The 24,508-nt window shown below is 40.1% G+C and overlaps 1 protein-coding gene across 5 annotated transcripts in view; it reads right to left on the minus strand.

Annotated features, from left to right (window-relative positions):
• LOC140726877 (high affinity cationic amino acid transporter 1-like) overlaps positions 1 to 24,508 on the minus strand; it is a 70,083-nt gene that overhangs the window by 6,737 nt on the left and 38,838 nt on the right. For 4 of the 5 annotated variants that reach the window (XM_073043835.1, XM_073043836.1, XM_073043834.1 and 1 more), the window contains 7 exons: positions 22,478 to 22,608; positions 20,240 to 20,462; positions 16,504 to 16,643; positions 12,854 to 12,956; positions 12,149 to 12,363; positions 3,430 to 3,596; positions 3,231 to 3,339 (listed from right to left, as the gene is read on the minus strand). In XM_073043835.1, coding sequence (XP_072899936.1) covers positions 3,231 to 3,339; positions 3,430 to 3,596; positions 12,149 to 12,363; positions 12,854 to 12,956; positions 16,504 to 16,643; positions 20,240 to 20,462; positions 22,478 to 22,608 — 1,088 coding nt within the window. Of the gene's footprint in view, positions 1 to 3,230; positions 3,340 to 3,429; positions 3,597 to 12,148; positions 12,364 to 12,853; positions 12,957 to 15,875; positions 16,013 to 16,503; positions 16,644 to 20,239; positions 20,463 to 22,477; positions 22,609 to 24,508 lie in introns of all 5 variants that reach the window. The other variant, XM_073043838.1, reaches the window with a different exon arrangement.

Here is a 24,508-nt window from a genome sequence, read left to right on the forward strand (position 1 = left end):
GTTACAGCCATTCTTCTACATGCAGAGTAGCATACAGAACTGGATAAAAATACACTTTCTTCCTACAAAGATGAGTGAACCAGCCATGTTTTTCGTGCAAGATTGCCAGTTTCTTGAACACCATTATGTACATTGGCTTTCCAATTACAGATCTATCTAACTAGATTCAAGTTCAGTAGTTTAATATCTCAAAAATCCATGTGTCCAGAATTATTAGTTCAGCAGGTATAGCAAATGGAAGATAGATGTGCACACAAGGAAGAACGAAATGGACGAGGAGAGTTAGATCAATCAAGATGGCAGATGCCGAGTACAAGTATTAGTAGAAACCTTTGGATATATAAACTGTTCCTGTTCTACTTTATGCTCACAGTGCAAATAAATAACTCTTATTACTCCATCCTATAAGGAACTGAGAGCACTTACACTTGGAAATCAAACTGATGTAGCACAAATTACAAATAATGGTTCTGGATCCTACAGGGCCACTTTATTCATAGTGTTTTTTGGACAGGGAGTGCCATGATGAAGTAACGGCAATACCATTAAAAAGTCAGGATGATGATTAGTTTGGATGGGAACCTGGTCCCCAACACCTACTGTCTGTTTCCTTCAAGATGGTCCAGCATCCAGGTTTGGGACAAGTTGTAGAGGAATCTCGAAGTGCAGCAATACATTTTTTTAAGATGATATACACTAGGATCATGGTGCAGCAGTAGAAGTGAGTATTTACAGTGGTACTAGAAAGTTTGTGAACCCTGTAGAATTTTCCCTATATATGACCTAGAATGTGATCAGCTCTTCACACAAGTCCTAAAACTAGATAAAGAGAACCCAATTAAATAAATAACACAAAAAACATTATACCTGTTCATTTATTTATTGAGAAAAATATTCCAATATTACATGTATTTGTTGGAAAAAGTATGTGAGCCTTTGCTTTCAGTAACTGGTGTTTGCACAGCAGTAACTTCAACCAAACGTTTCCGGTAGCTGTTGATCAATGCTGCACATCGGCTCAGAGGAATTTTAGGCCATTCCTCCCTACAAAACTGCTTCAACTCTGGAATGCTGGTGGGCTTCCTTGCGTGAACTGCTTGCTTCCACAACATTTCTACAGGATTAAGGTCAGGACTTTGACTTGGCCATTCCAAAACACAAATTTTCTTCTTAAACCATTCTGTTGATTTACTCTTGTTTTCCAGAACACTCTTTGTTGCATTATCCAACTTCTATTAAGGACTGCTACCCTGACATTCTCCTGTGAAATGTCTTGACACAATTTTGAATTCATTGTTCCCTCACAATTGCAAGCTGTCCAGGCCTCGAGACAACAAGGTAGCCCAAACCGTGATGCTCCTTCCACCATGCTTCACAGTTGGGATGAGGATTTGGTGTTGGTGTGCAGTGCCCGTTTTCCATCAAACACCATTCCATGAACACCATTCTAGTTCAGCGTTTTTCTTATAGATACTTTAGCAAGCTCTAGAGATTTCTTCAGGTCTTTTGCTGTTACCCTTGGGTTCTTTTTCACCTCCTTCAGCACTGCACATTGTGCTCTTGGTGTGATCTTTGCAGGACACCCACTCCTAGGGAGAGTAGCAACAGTAGAGTTTCCTCCATTTGTAGATAGTTTATCTTGCTGTGAACTGATGAACATTCAGGTTTTTAGAAATGCTTTTGTAACCCCTTCCAGCTTCGAGTATCTCTACAATTCCTCTGAAAGTTGTTTTGATCACAGCAGGGTGCTCATGAACAGATCTTTCTCCAGAAGAGCAGGCTCTGTCAGTAACCTGACTTTATGTGTCTTCTTTTTTTAAAAAAAAAAGAGGGCAGGGCACCTCTACAACCCACACCTCCAATCTCATCTCATTGATTGGAACACCTGACTCCAAATAGCTTTAGTAGAAGGCATTACCCCAGAGGTTCACATACTTTTTCCAATAAATACATGTAATATTGGATCATTTTTCTCAATAAATAAATGAAGTAAAATGTTTCTGTGTTATTTATTTAATTGGGTCCTCCATCTAGTTTTAGGACTTAAATTAAGATATGATCACATTTTAGGTCATATTTATGCAAAAATAGGAAAAAAATGCTAGTACCACTGTATGTAGGAAATGGCCATCAATCAAGCAGGCTGCAAGCTGCTCTCACCTGGGGCAGAGCTTGCTGAGTGACGTTGGAGCTGAACTCATTCAAGGAAACGGAGAGCATTCTGACACACTCCTGACTTGTCCCTTGATGCAGGCGAAGAGCTCACGGCTAGACACCCTGCCTCTGAACTGCTGCTCTAGCCAGAATCGGTAATCCTGTCAACAACGGCCAGGTGGAGCAGAACAACTGGCGAATATGCAGAATGAAATATGTGGGGCACACCCAGGCCTATCAGAGGCAAAGTCAACGTGGACAAGGCTTAACACAACACATTCTGCAGACGCCTGAAATCAAGAGTAACACAAACAAAATACTGGAGGAACTCAGGAGGTCAGTCAGCATGTACTGAAAGGAATGGAGTCGATGTTTCAGGCTGAGACCCTTCATCAGGACAAGGCTTTGTGCCCATTCCTCCCATCACCGAGTTGGTGAGCAACAACTTTAACCCACTTGCAGACCCATAAACGGCTCAGGGCCGCACAGCCTTCAATAATCAGTGTAGCCCCTGTTCTGTGAGGTTGAGATGCAAAACATTTTGGCGCTGGAATCTGTTCATGCAAGTGGTTGGGTGTGACTTTAACTTAGGTTAGGTGGACACAACTGATCCAAATGCACTCCTTAAAGAAAAGCAAGGCTAGTGGCTGAACAAACATCTATCCCTCAATCAATGTCACCAAAGCAGGGCAACTTCTCATTTTCCTCAATCTTCTTCCTGACATAACTACAAAACAAGTCGAAGAAACTTCACAAAATATTTTAGTTGTTTACATAGGTGATCCCATTTGGTAACAAAAATTTGCCTTTATAGAATTCACAAATTACTATCAAAATTTTTGAAATATGGAATAAAATACTCTGTCACTGAATCAGGAAAAACTGCCACCAACCCACATTTCCTGATGCAAGCACAGGTGACACAACTTCACATATGGAGAATCGAGATAACAGACCATTTTGTATGAATGCAACCACCACCTCTCAATAACACAAGGGTCATCAGCAAAATGCTTCCAGGTCACCGACAAAATGGTGAGAAAAGCAATCTGAAGGTACAATATTTTCTTCCTCACCTATTACCATCCAGATCGCAAAGCGTATCCAAGTGCCTCTGTCCAACTGCATCATTAGGTACACGTTCACAAGAATGCTCACAACGGGTAAACAGGGCAAGAGAGGCACCTGAAATTCGCAATGAAATACACATAAAGTTAATTTAGAGAGGTCGGTCAAGTGACTCAAGCTGTAACGGAAGAAAATCAGGAAGCTCACCTTAAATGAGAGTACCGCTTTACTTTCTGGTTGTCTCCAAATTATGACAGTGAAAAACACGCAGAGCAGAATCACTGCAAGCAACAAGCAAATGGACCAGGATTTCCTCTCCAACAAAGCATCTTTAGTATAAACAGTCAATAGGCAAAATATCAGGATGAAAAGTCCTGTAACAGAAAACACTGATTATTATTGTTTGATAGATTTTGTTTAAATCCAAGATTATTTTAGAAATTATTAAAGAGCATAAAACCTTTTGCTTCACATTCGTTTTATTAAAATTTGACAGAACATTACCAGAGGCCTACTCCCTGAAGAAGAGGAAACTCAAAATGGCGCCCAGTACAGCTACTTTTATACCCAAAGATGAGAAAAGGTTCATTTACATCCACAGATAACAATAAATCAATCAGAAAATATTCATTTGATACCAGAGTAAAAATTAACCAATGAGGAAACATCTATTAATTTAACGAAGAACAAAGAAGCTAAGAAGCCTTCAGAATTATACTTTGTATGGCCACTAGAGGCTTATTAAACTGCAATGCATATTATAGCCACTAGGAATTATAGTGAGCAGTTACTTGTATGCAAAATAATTACCGGTATATAAAACACAAGCAGATAATTAATTGTTAAACTGAAAAAAATGACAATTAAACAATCAGATACATCAATTCCCCTTTGATTCTAACTCACATGTTTAGAATCATTCAAAGGCAGAAGAAACTAGTATCTATGTTACATATAAAATAATCAGAAAACTACTTAGGTTATGAAGTATCAAAGAGAATATGTATTCTTCAAAGTATATTCATAAAGATTATGTCATTATTAGACAGATTAGTAGGCACACTTAATGTGAGTTCTAACTATTCTATTAATGAGCGTCTCTAGACAAGTAAAAAAGATGTGCCTGTTCATAATTTACATTAGTATGAATATTATGACTCACGATGTTGAGTAACCCCAGCCTCCGTGACTTGAATGAATCAAACCAAAGAAATCCCACCCATCAGATAGATGTACTTTAGCTGCTTCTTTACAAATATTATGATCAGCCAAATCAGTTGTGTCTTCAGACTCGTCAGGAATGTATGTACAAGCCCCATGCCTATAAATACACATTTCCAACTGCTAAGATCTAATGCCATACAATTTTGAAGGGGCATCTAACACATGGCAATCATTTCTGTTGTTGCCTTTCCCAAGGCTTCTGCAGTGTCACTGCTCACCCTTTCTAAGACTATAGCAATATTTTAAATCTCTCTTATACTCCTTGCAACACCATAAAATGGGAATAAAATTGATGCAAAATGATCTCCTTCTGAAACATTTTGTTTACTTCTAGACTCTGGAAGTAAAGGTGTGTGTATGTTTCATGGCAGGAAAGACATACCCTAATAACAAGATCCTAACCAATACATGGAAGAAAGGAGTAGGCTCCATTTCCACACAGGTACATATTCCATGAACATAGACCATTTCTTATTACTTTGTTGGACTGTAATAATTTTCTGATCGTCAATGATACAAGTATACATTATTAGTCTTCTCAATTTGCACATAATGAATTAGGAAAATTGTCAAAAATCTAAGAACAGAGATTTAAATAAACTTCATAATGTTCAGTAGTTGTCGACTTTGCTCCAAGTCTTCTGGCTGGTTAGTGATTTGTTCACTGTAGCCCATCAACGTAGGCGCTGGAGCTAAGATGTTGCTAGCACGTTAAGCACAGTATTTCGTCAGATACCATTTCAGCTCGTTGGTAATTAACCGCACTTGATAAGGACCTTCTCATCAGCTCACAGTGGCTTCTTAATCAGGACCCACTTGCCAGGAATCAGGATGTGCCTCCTTCTGCTGGATCACTCGAAATGGCAGAAATTCAGCTTGGGTTAATCCACACAATAGTTAACCAAACAGTCTGCCAGAATGTGCATGTCAGCCTCCCTGAGATGGCAGACTTCTGGCAGAGACATAGGACATCCTGTTACCACCTCAAATGGACTTAGCTTTGGGGTTGCTCCAATGCTACAAGACCGCAGGAAGAGCTGTAGGCCATCATACACCTTCCCCTTGATTGATGATTCCATTTGACTTGTCCTGATGACTCTGGGTGATGTACACAATGAAAAGAAGATTCAATGCTCATCAGTCAACATAATTCTTGACAAACACTCCCAGTGAAATATGTTCCTTGGTCAGAAACAATGTGATATATAGTCCTTGATCAGAGTTTTTGCTGTGTGTGTATGGCAGTGACTATTCTTGCTGGAAAACTTTCACCCCATCTTGAAAACTTGTCTACTATTACCACTGCTCCTGAGTATCCTTTGCACTTTGGTAAAGAAACTTGTAAATGTACTAAGTGGACCTGGTGGGGTAGGAGCACTTAAGTGTGATAGCTTTTCCACTGCTCCAGAATTTGTTTTCTGGCATGTCACACATCTTTCAAAGATTAGTCAAGCTTGTTCCCTGAACTTTGGGTTCGACCACCACTGAGACGATCGGGAGTGTAGTTGCTGTGCCAGATAAGGAGCTACTAGTCCATGTACAGCAGCACATCTCCAAACTCCATCACTGTTTAAACTCTCACTATTCTCCATCCAGAACCACTTTTCCTGTCTGGAGCACCTCTCAGACATCTTGTATACACAGTTTGACTTTTGTTTTTATAGTTCCAGCTGTAGGGTTCACTGCAGATGTTCTTGATACTCCCTTTATTCCTTCCCATGCTGCCTTACTTACAGTTTCATCCACGAATGTACTTCCACAGCTTTCCGCTTCAGTAATTTTGGAGTAGCTTTTACATTTTAATACTGACGGCAGTGCACGGCATCCTTAAGTTCTTGTATTAGCTGGCCATTCTTGACTGGCCACTAGAAATCCTCTTTGGCTCCACAAGCTTCCAAAGTCATGAATGACTCCAACAGCATATGGAGAATCAGTGTAGATATCAGTTGATCTTCCCTCTCCCAACTCACAGGCTTCACTCAAAGCATTTAGTTCTGCCTGTAGCGTGGAGGTCATGCTTCCTGACGCCAGTACTTCAGTTTCAGAAATCACCATTCGAATTCCTGTCTCAGTCACTGAAGAACCAGTGTACAGAATCAGACCTTTCGTACAGTAATAACCAGCAGGATTCTGTCTGTCTCCACGTTCTTGAATTAAAACTGCCATCATGTGTTTCTCATTGACATACAGGGTAAATGATTTAAACTGTATCAGGGATTATCAGCAGGTGCAGGACACAATGTCACCTTGAAAGTTTGAAATGCTTCCAGTTGTTCAATAAGAGTTACAGTCTGAGCATGTATTCCTTCAGTAGATTGCTGAGTCATTGATGAATAGTTGATTGATCTCCCACTAGTTTGTCAATACAGTGACTAGCAATGGTTTCATACCCATTCCTGTATGTCTTCACTATTGGAGCAAGCAGTGACATAACTTGTCTGTTGTTTCATCACTACCATTCTCACCTGAGTCACAAGGGGCCGCCGTAGAATTCATGTCACGTCCATCCTGTAATTCCTTGGAGTTCATATGGTGCCTCTGTTCCCGATGTGTGCTGTAATTCTTCAGGCGGAGCTACAGAAGCAGGTGTTGCCCTGGGCGGAGCCCCAGCAGTAGGGTCATTAGCAGGACTGCCCACCTGAAGGCACAGCTACACTTTCCACTTGTTTCAGTTTGCTTTGAAGCTCCACACAATGCACATTGTTTGAACTACTGTGTTCTTTCACTCACACATTCCATCAAACCGACCATGCAGTCTTATCTCTAAATCAGCAGTAAGTACTTTCCATCTCTTATCACATACTTGCACAATATCATCTAGGAGCCAGGTTTCATTAGATTCAACATTGATTTATTCCATTGGGATTCTTGCCAATAATTTTATCAAACTTAAATGATTCACCTAAGTAAATTCCACCACTTTGCCATTGTTACGATAATCTTAATTGGTACATACATTTTATTAATTTGACAATCTCGAAATTTTAATAGTTTGCAGCCGAAATTTTAACAGGTTGGCCTGCAACTGAATTTAATTATTTTCCCATGCTCTGCTAGCTTACACTTTATAAAAAGTTCTCTCTGGCTCATACAAATTTATTATATTTTTATCTGTGCTCCATTGCTTATACATATTTAATAACTGACCCTCTACCAGTTTGATTATTTAGTCCGCACTCTCCCGATTTCGCACTTGAAGAAACTAAAGACATCACCCAGCATAAAACAGCCACTTTTATACCCAAAGATAAGAAAAATTCTATTCAAATACAGATAACCCAATTAGAAAATACTCATTCAATACTGCAGTAAAAATTAACCGATTTAAAAGCACTTATTCACTTAATGAAGAACAAAGAAGCTTCCCGAATTATACTTCATATAACCACCAGAGGCTTATTAAACTGTTATGCACATTAAAGCCACCAGGAATCATAGTAAATAGTTACTTGTATATAAAATACAAGCAGATAATTCATTATTAAATTGCACAGAAAATGACAATTAAACAGTTGGATCTGACATGTTATTCCCTCTGGGAAGTTGTTCGCAGAAAGCTTGTGCAAGTCTTCTTTCCTCATTTAGTAGTGAAGGACAAAAGATTGTTTGCTACTTTGGAAGCCATAACAGCTTCCTTTTAAAAAAAATCACAATTAGTGTCTTATTGTTACAGTCTTACTGTTCACTCCCAAGCATTTGTCCCTCTCAAAGTTAACAAACTGACAGTCTGGGGCCACCCAAAACATTTCCCACAAATTAGATTGAGTCCTAATTTTAAGATGTGTCACCTTGTTCTCAATTCCATTGACTGGCAGCAACTGGCCGCCATTTTACATTCACTTTAAACAACTTGGTAACTCACTCCTCGATCTAATTTCCATTAAAAATAAACAAATGCTTTCCTAGCTTCTCATCAAAGATTTCATAACTACCTTCCCGACTTGACTTCCCCTAAAACCAGTAACCTTCCACAAAACAGAAACTTGGTATCAAAGAACGTGCTTCAAAAGGGGATGTCACCAGCTCTTTGAAAGATACAGCTATAGGCCACTGCATGTTACTTGATATAATGACAACCCATTGTCTTTATCTGTAAACAAGCTTGCATACTGGTATTCAGAAATTATGTCTCCCCCTCACAATCACTGACTCCATCACCCTTTCTTGGACGATGTTTATAAAATCATAATTAAGAAATATATCCTATAAATTTCAGCATATTTTCAGTTATTAAAGAGTCTAGTTTATACCACAGAACTCACACACAGATAGATCCCTTCAATGAAAATCAGATCAACACTTCTATTCTGCTTATTCACTGACACACACGGTGTACACACAGTGCTGTCAATTTCATGAAAGCATGAACTTCAAGAATCAATTTTCAAAGCAAAATACATCAAGTCAAAGCAAGTTTGGCTTTCAGAGCTTCATCTGTAAACTGGACTGTCCTTTTTGCACTTCCTTTACTTTCTCCACTATAATCAACTTGCAAAACTCATTTTTTTAAAAAACAAAGCTCCTCTGATCACTTCATGAAATTTATTCTTAAAGAAGTTAAATCATTTTTAAAATTTGAATTGCTTGAACTAATTCCCGACTTAAGTAGCTGCAGACATATATCTTAAAAAATCAAAATGAACTTTGATTATCGTTCTCACTAAACCATCTGCTCCAAAATTTACTCCCGTTCCTTGGGCTCCAATGTTAACTCAAAAACTTAATTACAATAAGGAATATTCAACCTTTTTAAAACCAGAATTAAAAGCCAACTTCAGCATATCTCAAGAACGGCTCACTTTCCTCTTCTGCTCCCTTCTTAATATACACCGTTTGTACATACAAGACTTTTTTTTCTCTTTTTCACAGCCAATTGAGAACATATTTTTCCCCGGGAGAACTGGATTGCATGATTTTATCAGCTAAACATGAACCCAAAGCCATTTAAATGTTTAAACATTAAGAACTTCCTGCCTGGAAGGAGCCTGGTGCTAAGTCTGCACAGGTAGTACTTCCTGCACAGAAACAACTAATAAACAACTGGAACAATTTAAATGAGGAGCAGCTTAGAATTCTGCACAACAGAATCTTATGAGAATGACAGCTTTTGTCCTCTTATTGAATAAACTGTAAAGCAAATGATTGTTTCTAGACTTGTATCTCCAAGTAATGTTTCAAAGTCAAATCGCCTTTGGGGCAAAGCAGCTACCCACTTTGTGCTGGAATTGGAGGATGAAAGGTATCGTATACTGTTTCTGAAATTCAAGAGTAAAGAAATAGACTGACTGGAAGTTGGCAGCTTCAAGTAAATTTGAGCCCATGCCACAGGAAATTTACTCTTGGGAGAAGGGACAATGAATACTGTGTTCAGAAGTGTCATAAATACCTTAAATTACAGCCTGGTATGGGAACACCAATGCCTTGGGAGTGGAAAGTCCTACAAAAAGTAGTGGATTCAGCCCAGTACACCATTGTGAAACGTTGTAGAAAAGCAGCACCCATCATTAAAGCTCCTCACCACCCAGGCCATGCTCCTTCCTCACCATTACCATCAGGTAGAAGGTACAAGTGCCTCAGGTCTCGCACAACACTCATGCTATTTCTGGTGTTCCCACGTCCAACGACCTCACTTTAAAAACTCATTATTTGGTCATTTCATGCTCTCGTTATTTATATCAGCGTCTGCACAGTTTGCTGTTTTCTGTGCTCTCGCTCTTTCATTGATCCTGTTCACAGCTCCTGCTCTATAGATTTGCTGAGAATGCTGGCAGGAAAAAGAATCATATGCAGTATGTACTCTGATAATAAATTTTTCTTTATAATAGCTGCTTCAGAGATACTTTATCCCTTATGCCAATCTGAAGCTACAAAAACTACAGGAACATACCGAACCCAACCACAACACTAATCCCTCTGTCCTATATCTATGTGTCTAAATGCCTCAAACATTGCTAACAATCTGCCTCTACCACCTCCCATGCCAGTGCATTCCAGACCCTTACCACTGTATCAAAAATGAAACAGCCTTACCAATCTCCTTTAAACTTTCTCCTCCTCACCTTAAACCAACAACCTTTCAGTATTTGGCATCTCTACCCTGAGAAAAGAATCTTACGTACTTCCATTAGGTCACCCCTCAACGAAAACAAAGTCTGCCCAACTTCTCCTTGTAGCTAGCTAATGCACTCTATTCATGCAAAGATCCCAGTGAAGCTCTGCAGAGCCTTAACAGCCTTTCTGTAATGCAGTAACCAGAAACAGACACAATACTCCAAAAGCAGCCCAATCAACATTTTAAAACAGCTGCAGCATGACTTGCCAAGACTTACACTCACTATCCTGAGCTATGAAGTAAAGCAGGCCAAATACTTTCCTTACCATCCTACACACTTGTGTTGCCATTTTTAGGAAGCTATAATCTTGCACAAGATCCCTCCGTACATTGACACTCCAAGGGTTCTGTCAGTTGCTATACAACTTCCTTTTGCACTTGACCACCAAAAATGCATTACTTCACACTTGTTCCAGTTATACTCAATCTGTGATTTCTCTGCCCAAATTTCCAAATCATTTACACCCTGCTGTACCCTTTGAAAAGCCCTCTCTAACCACAACTCTAATTGTCATCTGCAACATTGTTATTTAGACCACCTACATTTTTGTCCAAATCAATATTACGAAGAACTAAACCTGCTGTGATACAACTGGTCATTGCCTTCCAGTTAGAAGGACATCTCTCCATTTGTGCCCTCTACCTTTTGTGACCAAATCAATTTTGCACCCAACGTATCTGCCAGCTCTGGCTCCCATTTCCCTTAATCTTCTGGATCCGCCTACTATGAGGGAACTTGTCAAATGCTAAAGTCCATGCACACAACATCCACTGACCTACCCTCAATCATCTTTGTCACTTCTGTAAAGAACTCAATCAAATTTGTAAGACAGGACCTCGCCCACACTGAGCCATGCTGACTATCCCCAGGAAGTCCACGGTTTTCTAAATACAAAAAAATCCTGCCCCTAAGAACCTTCTCCAATAATTTCACTTCCATATTTCCACACAAGAAAAACACATCCTTTAATTCCATCTGTAGATAGGTAGAGATAATATACAGAATCTAGTGTGAAGGGTACAAATGACAAGAGCATGCATTTTAGGAGGGATACAGCACTAAGTTATGTATGTTTTTGATGGTTTTCAATAATGGAAGAATGCATGAAGAACTATACACCCACCACTTGCTGGAAGTATTGGACCACATTAACTTAGCTTTGGAGCATTGAAATTGGGCATGATGACTGCCCATATACACTTACTGTTACTGAACACAACCAACTACAGAAATCAAAACTGCAGACACTGCTAATTTGAAATAAAAGTTTAAGTGGAAACACTCTGCAGTTTAGAAAGCATCTCTGGAAAAAGGAGTTAATGTTTCAAGTCAAAGACATTTCATGTGATGGCCCTGGCTGCATTTAAACAGCAAGGGCAGATCTCCTTCGTCAATCCCAAGAAAATTATCGTTGTTTATAGACGAGCTCTTCTTTGCAAAGGGAAATAAAGAGGCTTTTTGGAGTAAGCTTATCTACCCCTGACTGTTCCAAAGGCAAAACTCTTTATACAGCAAAAGGACTCTGCGAATAATGAAGGTCTAGATTAAAATGGCAAATTTTAAGTGAAGGAGAAATATGATACACTTACCAATTAAACTCACACAAATATTAACTATAGATCCTGATCGCTGAGTAGGGAGTGAGTTTTCAGGAAAAAGCAATGCATTCAATGAGAATTCTTCATCATTCCCTGGTAAAACTTCTACCTGCGAGTCACTTGTACTGGCTGATTCAGTTATATCTGCATCCTCAGACGTGTTTGCCATTTGATATGTTGCATTAGAAAATTGGTCCGGCTGGTATCTGCAATGGGGAAAATCGGTCATGTTATTTAGCTCAAAATTCTTTTTAAGCCACCTTCTTAACACAAGAGTCTACTCTGTTGTATTTGTAGAAAATACACTGATCTGTCTTGGCATTAATTTTAAGGAACTGTCAACATTCTTTTCAGGCCAGATTCCCTCGGCTGGGATTAGCAATGAGGTGATGCACAGATTGTAATTGTCTCCAGGAAGCAAAAAAAAAGTTTACTGTAATCTCTCAACAGAAAGTGCCCACGCCTGGATGCATCAGCAGACTGCAACCTTGTCACATCCCTTCCCCTCCAGACCCAAACAGCACTGCCCTAAGGTCTCAGATAGTGGCCCTGCTCATGTAAAGTAACCATTTATTTAGAGGGTTAGAGGTTGAGTGGCATTATGTTCAGACCTGGGTACAAATTTACTTTCAGGACAGCACTGATCCAAAGACAAAGGAGATCATTTGACCTGAAGAGATAAGACTTTTAAATTACCTGAGCACCAGGACACAAGCAGCCACCAGAGAGTAGGCAAGAAGGGTCCCAATTGACATCAAATCCACAAGATCTTTGAGGTCAAACAAGAACGCCATGATAGCTGCAGCAAAAGAGTAATACAATTCTAAAGTTTCAGCAGACAGAGCAATAACCTCAAAACACTCGGCAGAATTAGTCCATGGTTTTAGGGTAACACAAGCAGACTCTGCAGGTTAACTTTATCCTTTGTGTGGATAGAGTAACAGCAATTGTGCAAGCTGCCTGCATCTTAAACACACTACAAACAAGCACTTTAGGAATTCTGAATTGGGAAACCAGGCAAACAAGTGACATTGAATATGATCAAAATGAAGAATGTTTGATTCTCATAATCACGAGTTTATACAACATTAAATAAGTAGCAATTATATTTTAACAGTAGTTTGAATATTTATATGATGAATTCTTATGCCAAATACTACTGGGAGACGCGAGCTGAACAACCACAGCAGGAATTCAACCTTACTAAACATGGTAGCAAGAATACTTGTGTCTATATACAAACCCCATTTCCAGAAAAGTTGGGATATTTTGCAAAATTCAATAAAAACAAAAATCTGTGATATGTTAATTCACGTGAACCCTTATTTAACTGATAGAAGTACAAAGAAAAGATTTTCAACAGTTTTACTGACCAACTTAATTGTATTTTGTAAATATACACAAATTTAGAATTTGATGGCTGCAACACACTCAACTAAAGTTGGGACAGAGTTAAAAGAAGATTGAAAAGTGCACAGCATATTCAAGTAACATCGGTTTGGAAGACTCCACATTAAGCAGGCTAATTGGTAGCAGGTGAGGTATCATGACTGGGTATAAAAGTAGCGTCCATCAAAGGCTCAGTCTTTGCAAGCAAGGATGGGTCGTGGCTCACCCCTTTGTGCCAAAATTCGTGAGAGAATTGTTAGTCAGTTCAAAAGGAACATTTCCCAACGCAAGATTGCAGAGAATTTAGGTCTTTCAACATCTACAGTACATAATATTGTGAAAAGATTCAGAGAATTCAGAGACATCTCAGTGCGTAAAGGGCAAGGTGGGAAACCACTGTTGAATGCGCGTGATCTTCGAGCCCTCAGGCGGCACTGCCTAAGAAACCGTCATGCTACTGTGACAATTATAGCCACCTGGGCTCGGGAGTACTTCGGAAAACCATTGTCACTTAACACAGTCCGTCGCTGCATCCAGAAATGCAACTTGAAATGTATTACGCAAGGAGGAAGCCATACACCAACTCTATGCAGAAACGCCAGCGAGTTCTCTGGGCCCGAGCTCATCTCAGATGGACTGAAAGACTGTGGAACCGTGTGCTGTGGTCAGATGAGTCCACATTTCAGCTAGTTTTCTGAAAAAACGGGCGTCGAGTTCTCTGGGCCAAAGATGAAAACGACCATCCTGATTGTTATCAGTGAAAGGTGCAAAAGCCAGCATCTGTGATGGTATGGGGGTGCATCAGTGCCCACAGCATGGGTGAGTTGCATGTATGTGAAGGTACCATTGACTCTGAGGCGTATATTAGGATTTTAGAGAGACACAAGTTGCCATCAAGGCGACGTCTCTTCCCGAGACGTCCATGCTTATTTCAGCAGGACAATGCCAGACCACATTCTGCACAGGCTACAACAGTGTGGCTTTGTGGACACAGAGTGCGTGTGCTTGACTGGCCTGCTGCCAGTCCAGATCTATCTCCTATTGAAAATGTATGCCGCATCATAAAGAAGAGAATCAGACAACGGAGACCACAGACTGTTGAGCAGTTGAAGTCTTACATCAAGCAAGAATGGACAAAATTTCCAATTGCAATTCTACTACAATTAGTATCCTCAGTTCCAAAACGATTAAAAAGTGTTATTAAAAGGAAAGGTGATGTAACACAATGGTAAACATGCCTCTCTCCCAACTTTTGTTGAGTGTGTTGCAGTCATCAAATTCTAAATTTGTGTATATTTACAAAATACAATTAAGTTGGTCAGTAAAACTATTGAAAATCTTTTCTTTGTACTTTTGTCAGTTAAATAAAGGTTCACGTGAATTAACACATCACAGATTTTTGTTCTTATTGCACTTTGCAAAATATCCCAACTTTTCTGGAAATGGGGTTTGTATAAGCATTCTTTCTTATTGAGACGTCTCATGCTTTGCACAATTATTCTTTTTTTAATTTTATTTTCAGTTTATCAACCAAACAGACATTATGCAATGTCACCATCTGAAAAAGAGCAAAGGTATTTTTGGTTGTGGAGTTGGTTGAACTATCAAATGAGTCACTTGCTCTTCAGTAGAAGGCAGTTTTTACAATTGACATCCCACTGAAGCAGCAAGTACAACCTAGATTCACGAGAAGTATGCAGTCACATTTTCCACAAAGATTTACTTTTGTTCAAGTTCGATCACCAACTAGTACTGTGAGGAAAATATTCACTACATCCATGTGCATTGGAAAAAAAAATTATAAATAACACCAATCCCAAATAGTTAACCATAAGCAACACATAACCAACCCACAAAAGATTACAATATGCAAACTTAACAAAGGACAAAAGTAACTGTTAATCAGTCAGTTCAAAAGCCCAAACAAGTAGCTAGAAATTAAGAATCCCTGATATTTTAAACTATCACTGTTTGAAGGGAAATTGAGCTGGTCAGACTAGATTTTCCCACCCATTCTAGAGGGAGGGTTCACCAATTGCAAGTGTCCTTACTGATACCAGCTAAGGGCACTGGCTGCGTCTGTGAAATCAAAGGGCAGACTTTTCTGTTCTATTAAAGAACTCTGCCTAGAATGAAGCTAATCTCAAGGGAAAATACAATAGGGATTTTTATCTTTAATATGAATAAATTCAAAAGTTATCACACACAAATTCTCCCTATTATAAGCGTTATCTGCATACTCACACAGGTTAGTTGCGCAGTCACAATGCAATGTTATTCACTCAAAAATCCACTGCAGTCCAGACTGAGAACTTAATTCAGTGCTTACCAGAGAGTAACCCAGCTGCAATGGTTGAAACTATTGGGACTTTTCTTTCACTTACACGCGACAAAAATCTGAACAGCAGACCATCCCGCCCCATTGCAAACAAGATCCGTGGCAAGGGGATCAGTGAACCTAATAAGCTGCAAGGGAGATGGTGATTGTGAGACAGTATGATTTGAATTTACAGGGAAAGTAAACACATGGATACCAAATTGCTTCAGGACTCCGATAGGATGGAACCACTTGACTTTTTTCCACTTTTTGCAATGATTCTAATATTAGTTTTTAAGTCTGATATCCAGGCAATCCGAATTAGAGAATGTGCTTGTGACGGGTGTGACACCCCAGACACCAAGTGGCAAAATGTGAACGTGTGCACGCCGACAACTGCTCTGATACAGCTGTAAAGAAATACCAAAGCGGACATTGCTTCACAGCGAGTTAAGGGAGAACTTACAGATCAAATGCTTCATTCACTCAGCGAGTGACTCTGAGAGATGGGGGGGAAGCCGCTGCACACAGTGATGGGGAAATGTTCCTAGCAGTTCCACTGAACCAGAGACCATGAAATCACACATTTGGCACAATACATTCACTTCCCCTGACACTTGTGTTTGTGATAAATCCTTACCTGCTACCACCCCTGAGACCACTGTGGCAATCAGTGGCGTTTTGGTCCTTTCGTTGATGCGGGCCAGCACCCTGAACAGCAGCCCATCCTCTGCCATTGCATAAATTACACGCGGCATTGGAAATATGGAGCCAAGAAGACTAACAGAGAAACACAGTCCACCCTATGTTAGTATTGTGTTATCACTTACAAGCAAATAATTACAAACAACATCCCTGAAACAGCCACAGGAATGTTAAAATACATTACTGAGCTCAAAATAAATATTCTCAAATGTGCTGAAAATTGTCATCTTGCTGGTCAGACAGCATGAAATGCTCTGGTACTTTAAGTGAACATAGCGGCAATTAGGGGATGTTCTTTTATTTTATGCTGTTACACTGAAACTAGACACAAGTTAAATGCCTCATTTAGGAAACTACAAATTATTTCTTCACTTTGTGGAAAATAAATCATCCATAAGCTACTCAGAGATAGGAAACTTGATCAAATATGACAGCTTTCATTTTACGCGGTACCAAAGAAAAGTGACCAAACTTGTAAACAGACTTTATATATAAAGAATGGATTGCTCTTCAAGAACTTTGACCTAATGTTGGAGTACAGCAATTGAGGAAAGCTCAGGACCTCAGTACTGCAGAGGTTTCAGACATTTGGATAACAAAACTGGGCAGAAAAATAATGTGTTTTAAATTTTAAATCTCATAAATTTTAAGTAAGTCAATTTACAATGGTCACAACCTGGACAATAAATAGTGGTCCTCCTCCTTTTAGTGAAACAATATGTTATACGCCCCAATCTCAGTCCCAGAACAGGAATCGCTGAAGTTACAAAAATATCAGCACTCCTGCCACACTGGGGTCACCATTGTCCACACTGTGCCCGGGCCACACGGGGGGTGCATCATTTGCACGCTGCTACAAATCCTAAAACAGAGTTGAGACTTTAAAGCTGTTTCTTCACCTTTCAGTGAAAATGGCTTGTATACCTCAAGCAGAAACTGAAGGATCCACTAGACAACCAGCACGAGGGCCATATTAAACTACTTTTCCATTGTGGTGGTCAGGCTGCAGTTTAAAACAAGACTGGCACACTGATATTCAAACCTGCAGTCCATCTTGGTGGTGGTCCTCAGTGACTCTAGACCAATCACGTACAGAATAAGCCGCACATTTTTTCTTGCACTGTCCCTCCACATCATACAGGAATCATACTGTTCCAAAACAGGCACAGATTTTCCAGGAAGCTATGCACTGAGGAAAGCTCTCTACACTAGACCACAATGTCAAGATGACACAACACTGGTTATTTAAAACTCAGAAGATGTGACCGATTGACTATGCAATGACCATTTCTAGAGGTGTAAAATGGAAGGCAAAAGATGAAATCTGCAAGTGCGAGGGAAATGCAAATGAATCTTCTACGCATAGGAATTTGAGCACATTACAGAGTCAGAGCAAGCAATTAAAGACTATAGCAGCATTTGAGAATAATTCAATCTATAATTGAAAACACTGGCTTTTCAACAACTTCAAGCATAGCATTGTAGTAAATCGTAAAAAAAAAAGTGATGTGTTAATGAATATATAACCACACCTATCAGAGTTGAGGGATAAAACTGGACAGGAGACAGGAGACCAGGGATATTTTCCCTGCTCTACTACTAAAGATGCAGGAGAGGGGCCAGAAGACTCACCTCATCAGCACACCCTGAAGTACTACCCTGCAAAGTCAGCCCAGAAATTTATACTCAGCAAGCTTCCCATTCAAGAAAAGTGGATTTAAAGGGGAAAGAAAATTGCAGATACTGATAATTTGCAAAGAAGGAACAGGAACAGGCCAGTCTGCAGCTGTGGAGAGAGTCAAATGTTTTGTGCTCTAGTTCTTTGATGTGTCTCTGATGGCCTTGGTTTTGTACATGGAGCAAGGAGAGATTTCCTGCAACACACTCAAAGTAAACTACACCCACTTGTATAGAGACAGGTTAAAAAAAACTTTCTCTTTCCACAAATACCACCTGACCTGCTAATCCTTTCCAGCATTTGTTTTTATAAAGGATTATACAGAGAAAAAAACTGGAAGTACCTGAAATCTGACACAAGAGCGAGTTAGTGATAGGGATTGTGGGGCTGTGGTATTAGAATCACTAATGCTGAGACTAAAGTCACATTATTCTGAACTGAAGGTCACTTCCTATGTTGTGTTGCCGCAAGATTTGAAATGTGCAAAAAAGTCGACTTTCTGAATGCAAGGAGCAGCATCCAGTGGGAGAACAAGTCTTCACTCTCCTGGTCTGCGTCCCAGTACAGAGCAGAGGTCAAACCAGAATCAGGTTTTAAAGCACTGGCATATGTATCATGAGATTTGTTGCTTTGCAGCAGCAATACATTGCAATATATAATAATAAACTATAAATAAGTATATTTAATTTGGGTTTTTTTTTTATATACAAGTTGCATCCAGGACACTTTCAAAAGGCAATACTTCAAAATGGTGGCCTCCATTATTAGGACATGCCGCCTTCTCATTGCTGCCATCAAGAAGCAGGTACAAGAGCCTGAAGACGCACACTCAATGTTTCAAGAACAGTTTTTACTCCTCCACCGTCAGATTTCTGAATGGACAATGAACCCATGAACACTAACTCAGTATTTTTCCCTCTCGTTTTGCACTAATTAATTAATTAGATTTTTTAAGATATATATACTTGCAATTTATAGTTTTATTATTGTATATTGCAATGTAGTGCTACTGCAAAATGAAAAATAAATTCACGACATATGCCAACGATATTAAACCTGACTCTGAACTATATACAGCGAGGGCAGTGGAATCACACAATGAATCAGCATAATCTTCTACAGCAATTTACCAGGCACCGTAAGCCGGATGCTGAGAGAGGCCTAGCTGTGTAGTAAGTAGTGGCCTGTTACAGATCTGCCATGCTGAGCAACTGCTCAACACAAAGGCAAACATGACTGCAATGTCAATCAATGCCACCAATCTATAACTGCAAATATCCTATACAAATGAACACAGGTATAGTAGGGAAGACGTGCACTAGGTAACTCTTGGTGTTAACTACTGCCCAATTATCTGCAGACTCATTATAAAAGGAGAGAGAGAAATTGTCTCCATTCATAGAAGCACCCAACAACTTGCAGCATGTCAAACACGCTGAGCCCCGCGTTTTAATTCCTGATGTGCGCTCAAATGCTACAAAACTCTATGCAACACATCTCCGGAAGGAAGCTGCAAGATTTACCTTCAACGGCAAGTCTCAACATTTCATACGAGAACTGTGCTGAAAAAAGCCCAAATTTAAGAATTTGACTGCAATTTGTACTTGCCAATTCTCTATCACTTAGCTAACACCAAACGTGCAAGAACATGTACTAAAAAGTACAGTTATACTAGATGTCCTAAACACAAAAAAAAACTAAATTACAAATGCATTGCCAACTTGGCCAAATGGTTCAACTGATTTCAAAGTCTTGACCACGTGAACATGTGTTTAAATAGAGGAAGTGCAATCTGTAACGAAGCAAATAAGTGCCAGTGAACTCAAGAGTCAAGTACAAATTATTGAGCTGTTTCTTTGTGAATTGTCCATGCCCATAATGATTACTTAGTCATTTGTGCAGATTAAATGTCGATATTTCTAAAAGAAAACTTTTGCATCCTTCTGCATCCATGCAAGCAATGACCGGTTTAGGAATAAGATTGTCCAAGTACCTGGTGGAGAGGGCACAGAGTGAGCCAACTGCGACAGCATACTTTGCCCCATCCCATCCCACGTATTTGAAAGCGACTGGCAACGGGCTGTTCTTGTCCAGTAAGTAATACGGCATCATCAAAGTGAGAGCAGCCGACACTCCAAAATAGGCAACAAAACAGATCAAAAGGGAAGCAACGATTCCAAAGGGGATGGCTCGCTGCGGATTTTTTACTTCCTCACCTAAAATACAAAGTGAAGGGAGAAATGAGATTCATAATATCTTGGAATATTATTTCTGTGCAATGTCTCTTACAAAAAGTGCCACCTTGATGTTAATTTCTGAACAAGCTTTCTAAAATGCTTCATTATTTCAATCTGTTATACTTTTATTAATACAAATAAACAACAGGGCTCAAACTTTTTTCCTTAAAAATCCATAATTATTATTACTAATTTATTAATCAATGATAATCTCTGCTCACAATTATCATGGGATGCAAAAGGTATTTAAGATAACTAAGATCGTCAATTTGGGCACACACTTATGAAAACGTTTGCCACCCCTGATCCACGGAGTCAACATTTCAGGGTGAGGCATCTGCAGTATCTTGTGTTTCCATGTTCCCAAAAGATGTGGGCAACATTGATTAATTTAAGAAATTACTAAATTACTGAAGTAATTACTGTGGTAAAGCTTCATAGATCCGAATCTTAAGATGATAGCTTTGGCAGAAAAAATAAGAGGAGAATCTAAAGAGTTTAAGGGAAATAGAGTAACTAGGGAGAGGATAAACCGAACTGAAAATTCAGGTAGCAGAAATAGAGTAACTAGGGAGAGGATAAACCGAACTGAAAATTCAGGTACGGGAAATAGAGTAACTAGGGAGAGAATAAACCCAATTGAAAATTCAGGTACGGAGCCACAGGAGATGAGCAAGGTACTCCATGAACATTGGGGTAGAAGGCATAAGCCTAAGATGAGAGAGGAAGATTTATTATTAACCTGAGGGGCAGCATTTTTGTTCCAAATAAACACACTAGGTGGTATGGGCTGTCAGAGGAAGTGTTTATGACACTTTTAACACAGGGGTTGGACAGGTGCATGGACAGGGAAGGGCGAGAAGGATATGGGCCAGACGTAGGCAAATAAAACAAGTTTGGAATGGACATCTTGGTTGGCATGGATCAACTGGACTGAAGGGCCTGATATTGTGCTGTGATTCTATAATAACATGCCAGAAAGAAATAAAATACTAACTGGGAAAGGCTTAAGGTTGGTTTCTAAAAACAAATGTTTTGGAATTTGAAAGAACACAAAAAGTGACTGGATAAAGGTGTACAAGATGATCACAGGCTTAGATTAAGTGGACAGCCAGAGACGCTTTCATAGGGTGAAAATAACCAATATAAGGGGGCATAATTTGCTCCAAAGAAATTGGAGGAAAAGTACAGAGGAGATGTCAAAGGAAATATGGAGGAGATGTCAGAGGCCAGTTTATTTTTATACACAGACAGGTGAGTGCATGGACTGTGTTGCTGGGGGTGTTGGGAGGAGGAGCAGATACATTAGGCAGGCACATGGACAATATAAAAATGGAGGGGAGGGTTAAGATGCTCTTAATTTTATTTATTTATTTGAGATACAGTGTGAACAGGTCATTCCCGTCCCAACAAACCCCAATTTTAGACTCTTGCCAATTTACAATGACTAATTAACCTCCCAGCGTACACCTTTGTACTGTGGGAGAAAACAAGACCACCTGGAGAAACCCCACGCATTCCCCGGAGACAACCCACGGACTCCTTACAGATTATGTCGGAATCCAACTCTGGTGGCCCAAACTATGACAGTGTCACGCTAACCCCCTATGCTACCAAGGCGAGTAGGTTAAAAGGTCAGCACAACACCGTGGACCAAATGGCCTGTACTGTTCCATGTTCAAACATGCCTGTGTTACTACTTCACACATTTAGATCATATAACAAGGAGAAATTTCTACTCCAAGATGCAACTAACCACTCGTGAATTCTTCACAGCCAATAAGACAGGGCATTAATGCCTATAACTGGAGTGTTTACAGCATGTACTGTCAGTGCCTTACTAATAGATAGTACATCGCACAGCAGTGAATGGTTCTAAACAAGGGCAGTTTTTGTTCCGATAGCGATCAGAAATTTGCGGCCAGTTAACGATCACCCAAAGTGGAATGGTTTGGTTTATCAAGATGCCGAAGTTTCAGAACATTTCATCTCACCTGTAGTGGCTATACAATCAAATCCAACAAAGGCATAGAAGCAGGTGGCGGCCCCCGAAAGCACACCTGTAAACCCATAGGGCATAAAACCCCCAGCACCATAATTCCATTTATTTTCTTCTTTAGTCGCACTACAAGAGAAAAACAAGGAATTTGAGTTAGTGAATCAGCAGTCTGGAATTCTGAGTAACATAATAGCTGTGCAGAGCATTTAACGGTTAAACAAAATTCCAAATTCTGCTATCCTATTGCTCAGAAATTCCAATGGTTCAGCACCTGCTCAAAAGTTGCTGTTTGCCTCGCTCTCATTAAACCAAACAGGGCTCCATTTCCCCACTCCTTCAAACCCACCGAAAGCTGCACAGATCTCCAGTCATGTCATATCTTGTGCTCAATTCAAGCCAACAAGAATATTAAACAGAGGTACCAAGAAAGTTCACGAGTGTACTGTGATCAGAGCTCAGAAATCTATGTTCCTGCAGTCCTGAAAAGAGATCTCCAAACTGGCAGGAGTAGCAGTGGGCCTGTACCACAGACAAATGTATAAGCTTGTTTAAACTTAACAGCCTTTTGCTTAAGGTGGTAAATGCAAAGCTGGGGATATGATGCTGGGAGCTATAGGGTGGTGAGTGAGTGGCTGAACTAGTGGGTAGAACAAACAGCTGTGGTTATTCAGTCATTCTGAACCTAATGACCAGTAAATTGGCAGGATACTTATGTTTAATCAACACCATAATAAAATTTAATTGTTTGTAAATCAAGTATAACGCCCGGGTTGATATTTTTTCTGCTAGGCTGTACATATTTTGTTTTAGCAGTCTGTTTTGCTTTTAGCATATTTGGGTTTGAGCTAAAGATAAGGAGCTATGTTGTTCAATTTAGGAATATTGCGTCAGCCAATCACGATGGTGCAGTTGGGGGGAGGTTCTAGAGGTTTCTGTGATGGACACTGGTGTGGGTCGAGGTCTTTTTGCCGGAAGCTAGGAGAAGACTAGAGGGAAGATGGGGAGGATGCCATCCCTGTCGCACAAAATGCTTGATGCAGATGAATGGTTTTGAGGAGGAAGGACCAATATTCCCGTGGGGGAGTCCATTTGTTCGAGATGGATTTTGAGCGACATTTGGAAGGTGGTGTGTACAGACTGTGGGTCCAGCTCGCGAGTTAAAGACAACTGCAAGATGAGCTCCAGCTTGTGTGCACATTTGGATTGGGTTAACTGGACTGGACCCTTTTTTATATTTTCCTACTAATTGTTTGATAAATCTGACATTTGTAAATAAACGTTCTTCATAACTGTGTGCAGAGTACAATCTGTTATTTCTTGCTGACAGCTAATCGCACAGGTGCGGTATCTATACAGAGGTCAGGGTTTAGGTGGTCGAGACACCCCAACTCCCCGGTTTTGGTGGGACACAAGTCATACTGAACCTAGATGTATGGAGTTTGAGAAAGGTGGTTTTCTCACTGCTGAGTCCAGTGGCCATTAGCGAGGGGTTAACGAGCCGCTTCTCTAGAGGCACCTGGTAAAAAGGGGCTTCACAATTTCCCAACAAGGAAGGGCTGAACATTATTACCTGCTTGCTTTTATCACCTTTATATATATTTCAAGGGGTAATAGTACCAACTATACCACCAGCCAAAAGACCACCAAAGCTGCTCATCTCTCAACCACAAGGCCCATTCCAGTGTTCAGTTAAATCTAACTCCAGCCAACACACTTATTCTGTGTTCACACCACCATGTCAACAACATTCTCTTCCACCTCCTTTCCCATTCAGATCCCAATGACAGACCACCACCACCCCCCCAGATAGACAAATGATAGACCCCACTCCCCAGACAGACCACTACCAGACCACCCCCAGAGACCACCATCAGACTACCCCCCTGATAGACCACCATCAGACCACCCCCCCAGACAGACCACCGTCAGACCATCCCTCCCAGACAGACCACCGTCAGACCACCCCCCCAGACAGACCACCGTCAGACCACCCCCCCAGATCGACCACCGTCAGACCATCCCTCCC

Source organism: Hemitrygon akajei, chromosome 4, assembly GCF_048418815.1.
Source record: "Hemitrygon akajei chromosome 4, sHemAka1.3, whole genome shotgun sequence".
Taxonomy (NCBI): domain Eukaryota; kingdom Metazoa; phylum Chordata; class Chondrichthyes; order Myliobatiformes; family Dasyatidae; genus Hemitrygon; species Hemitrygon akajei.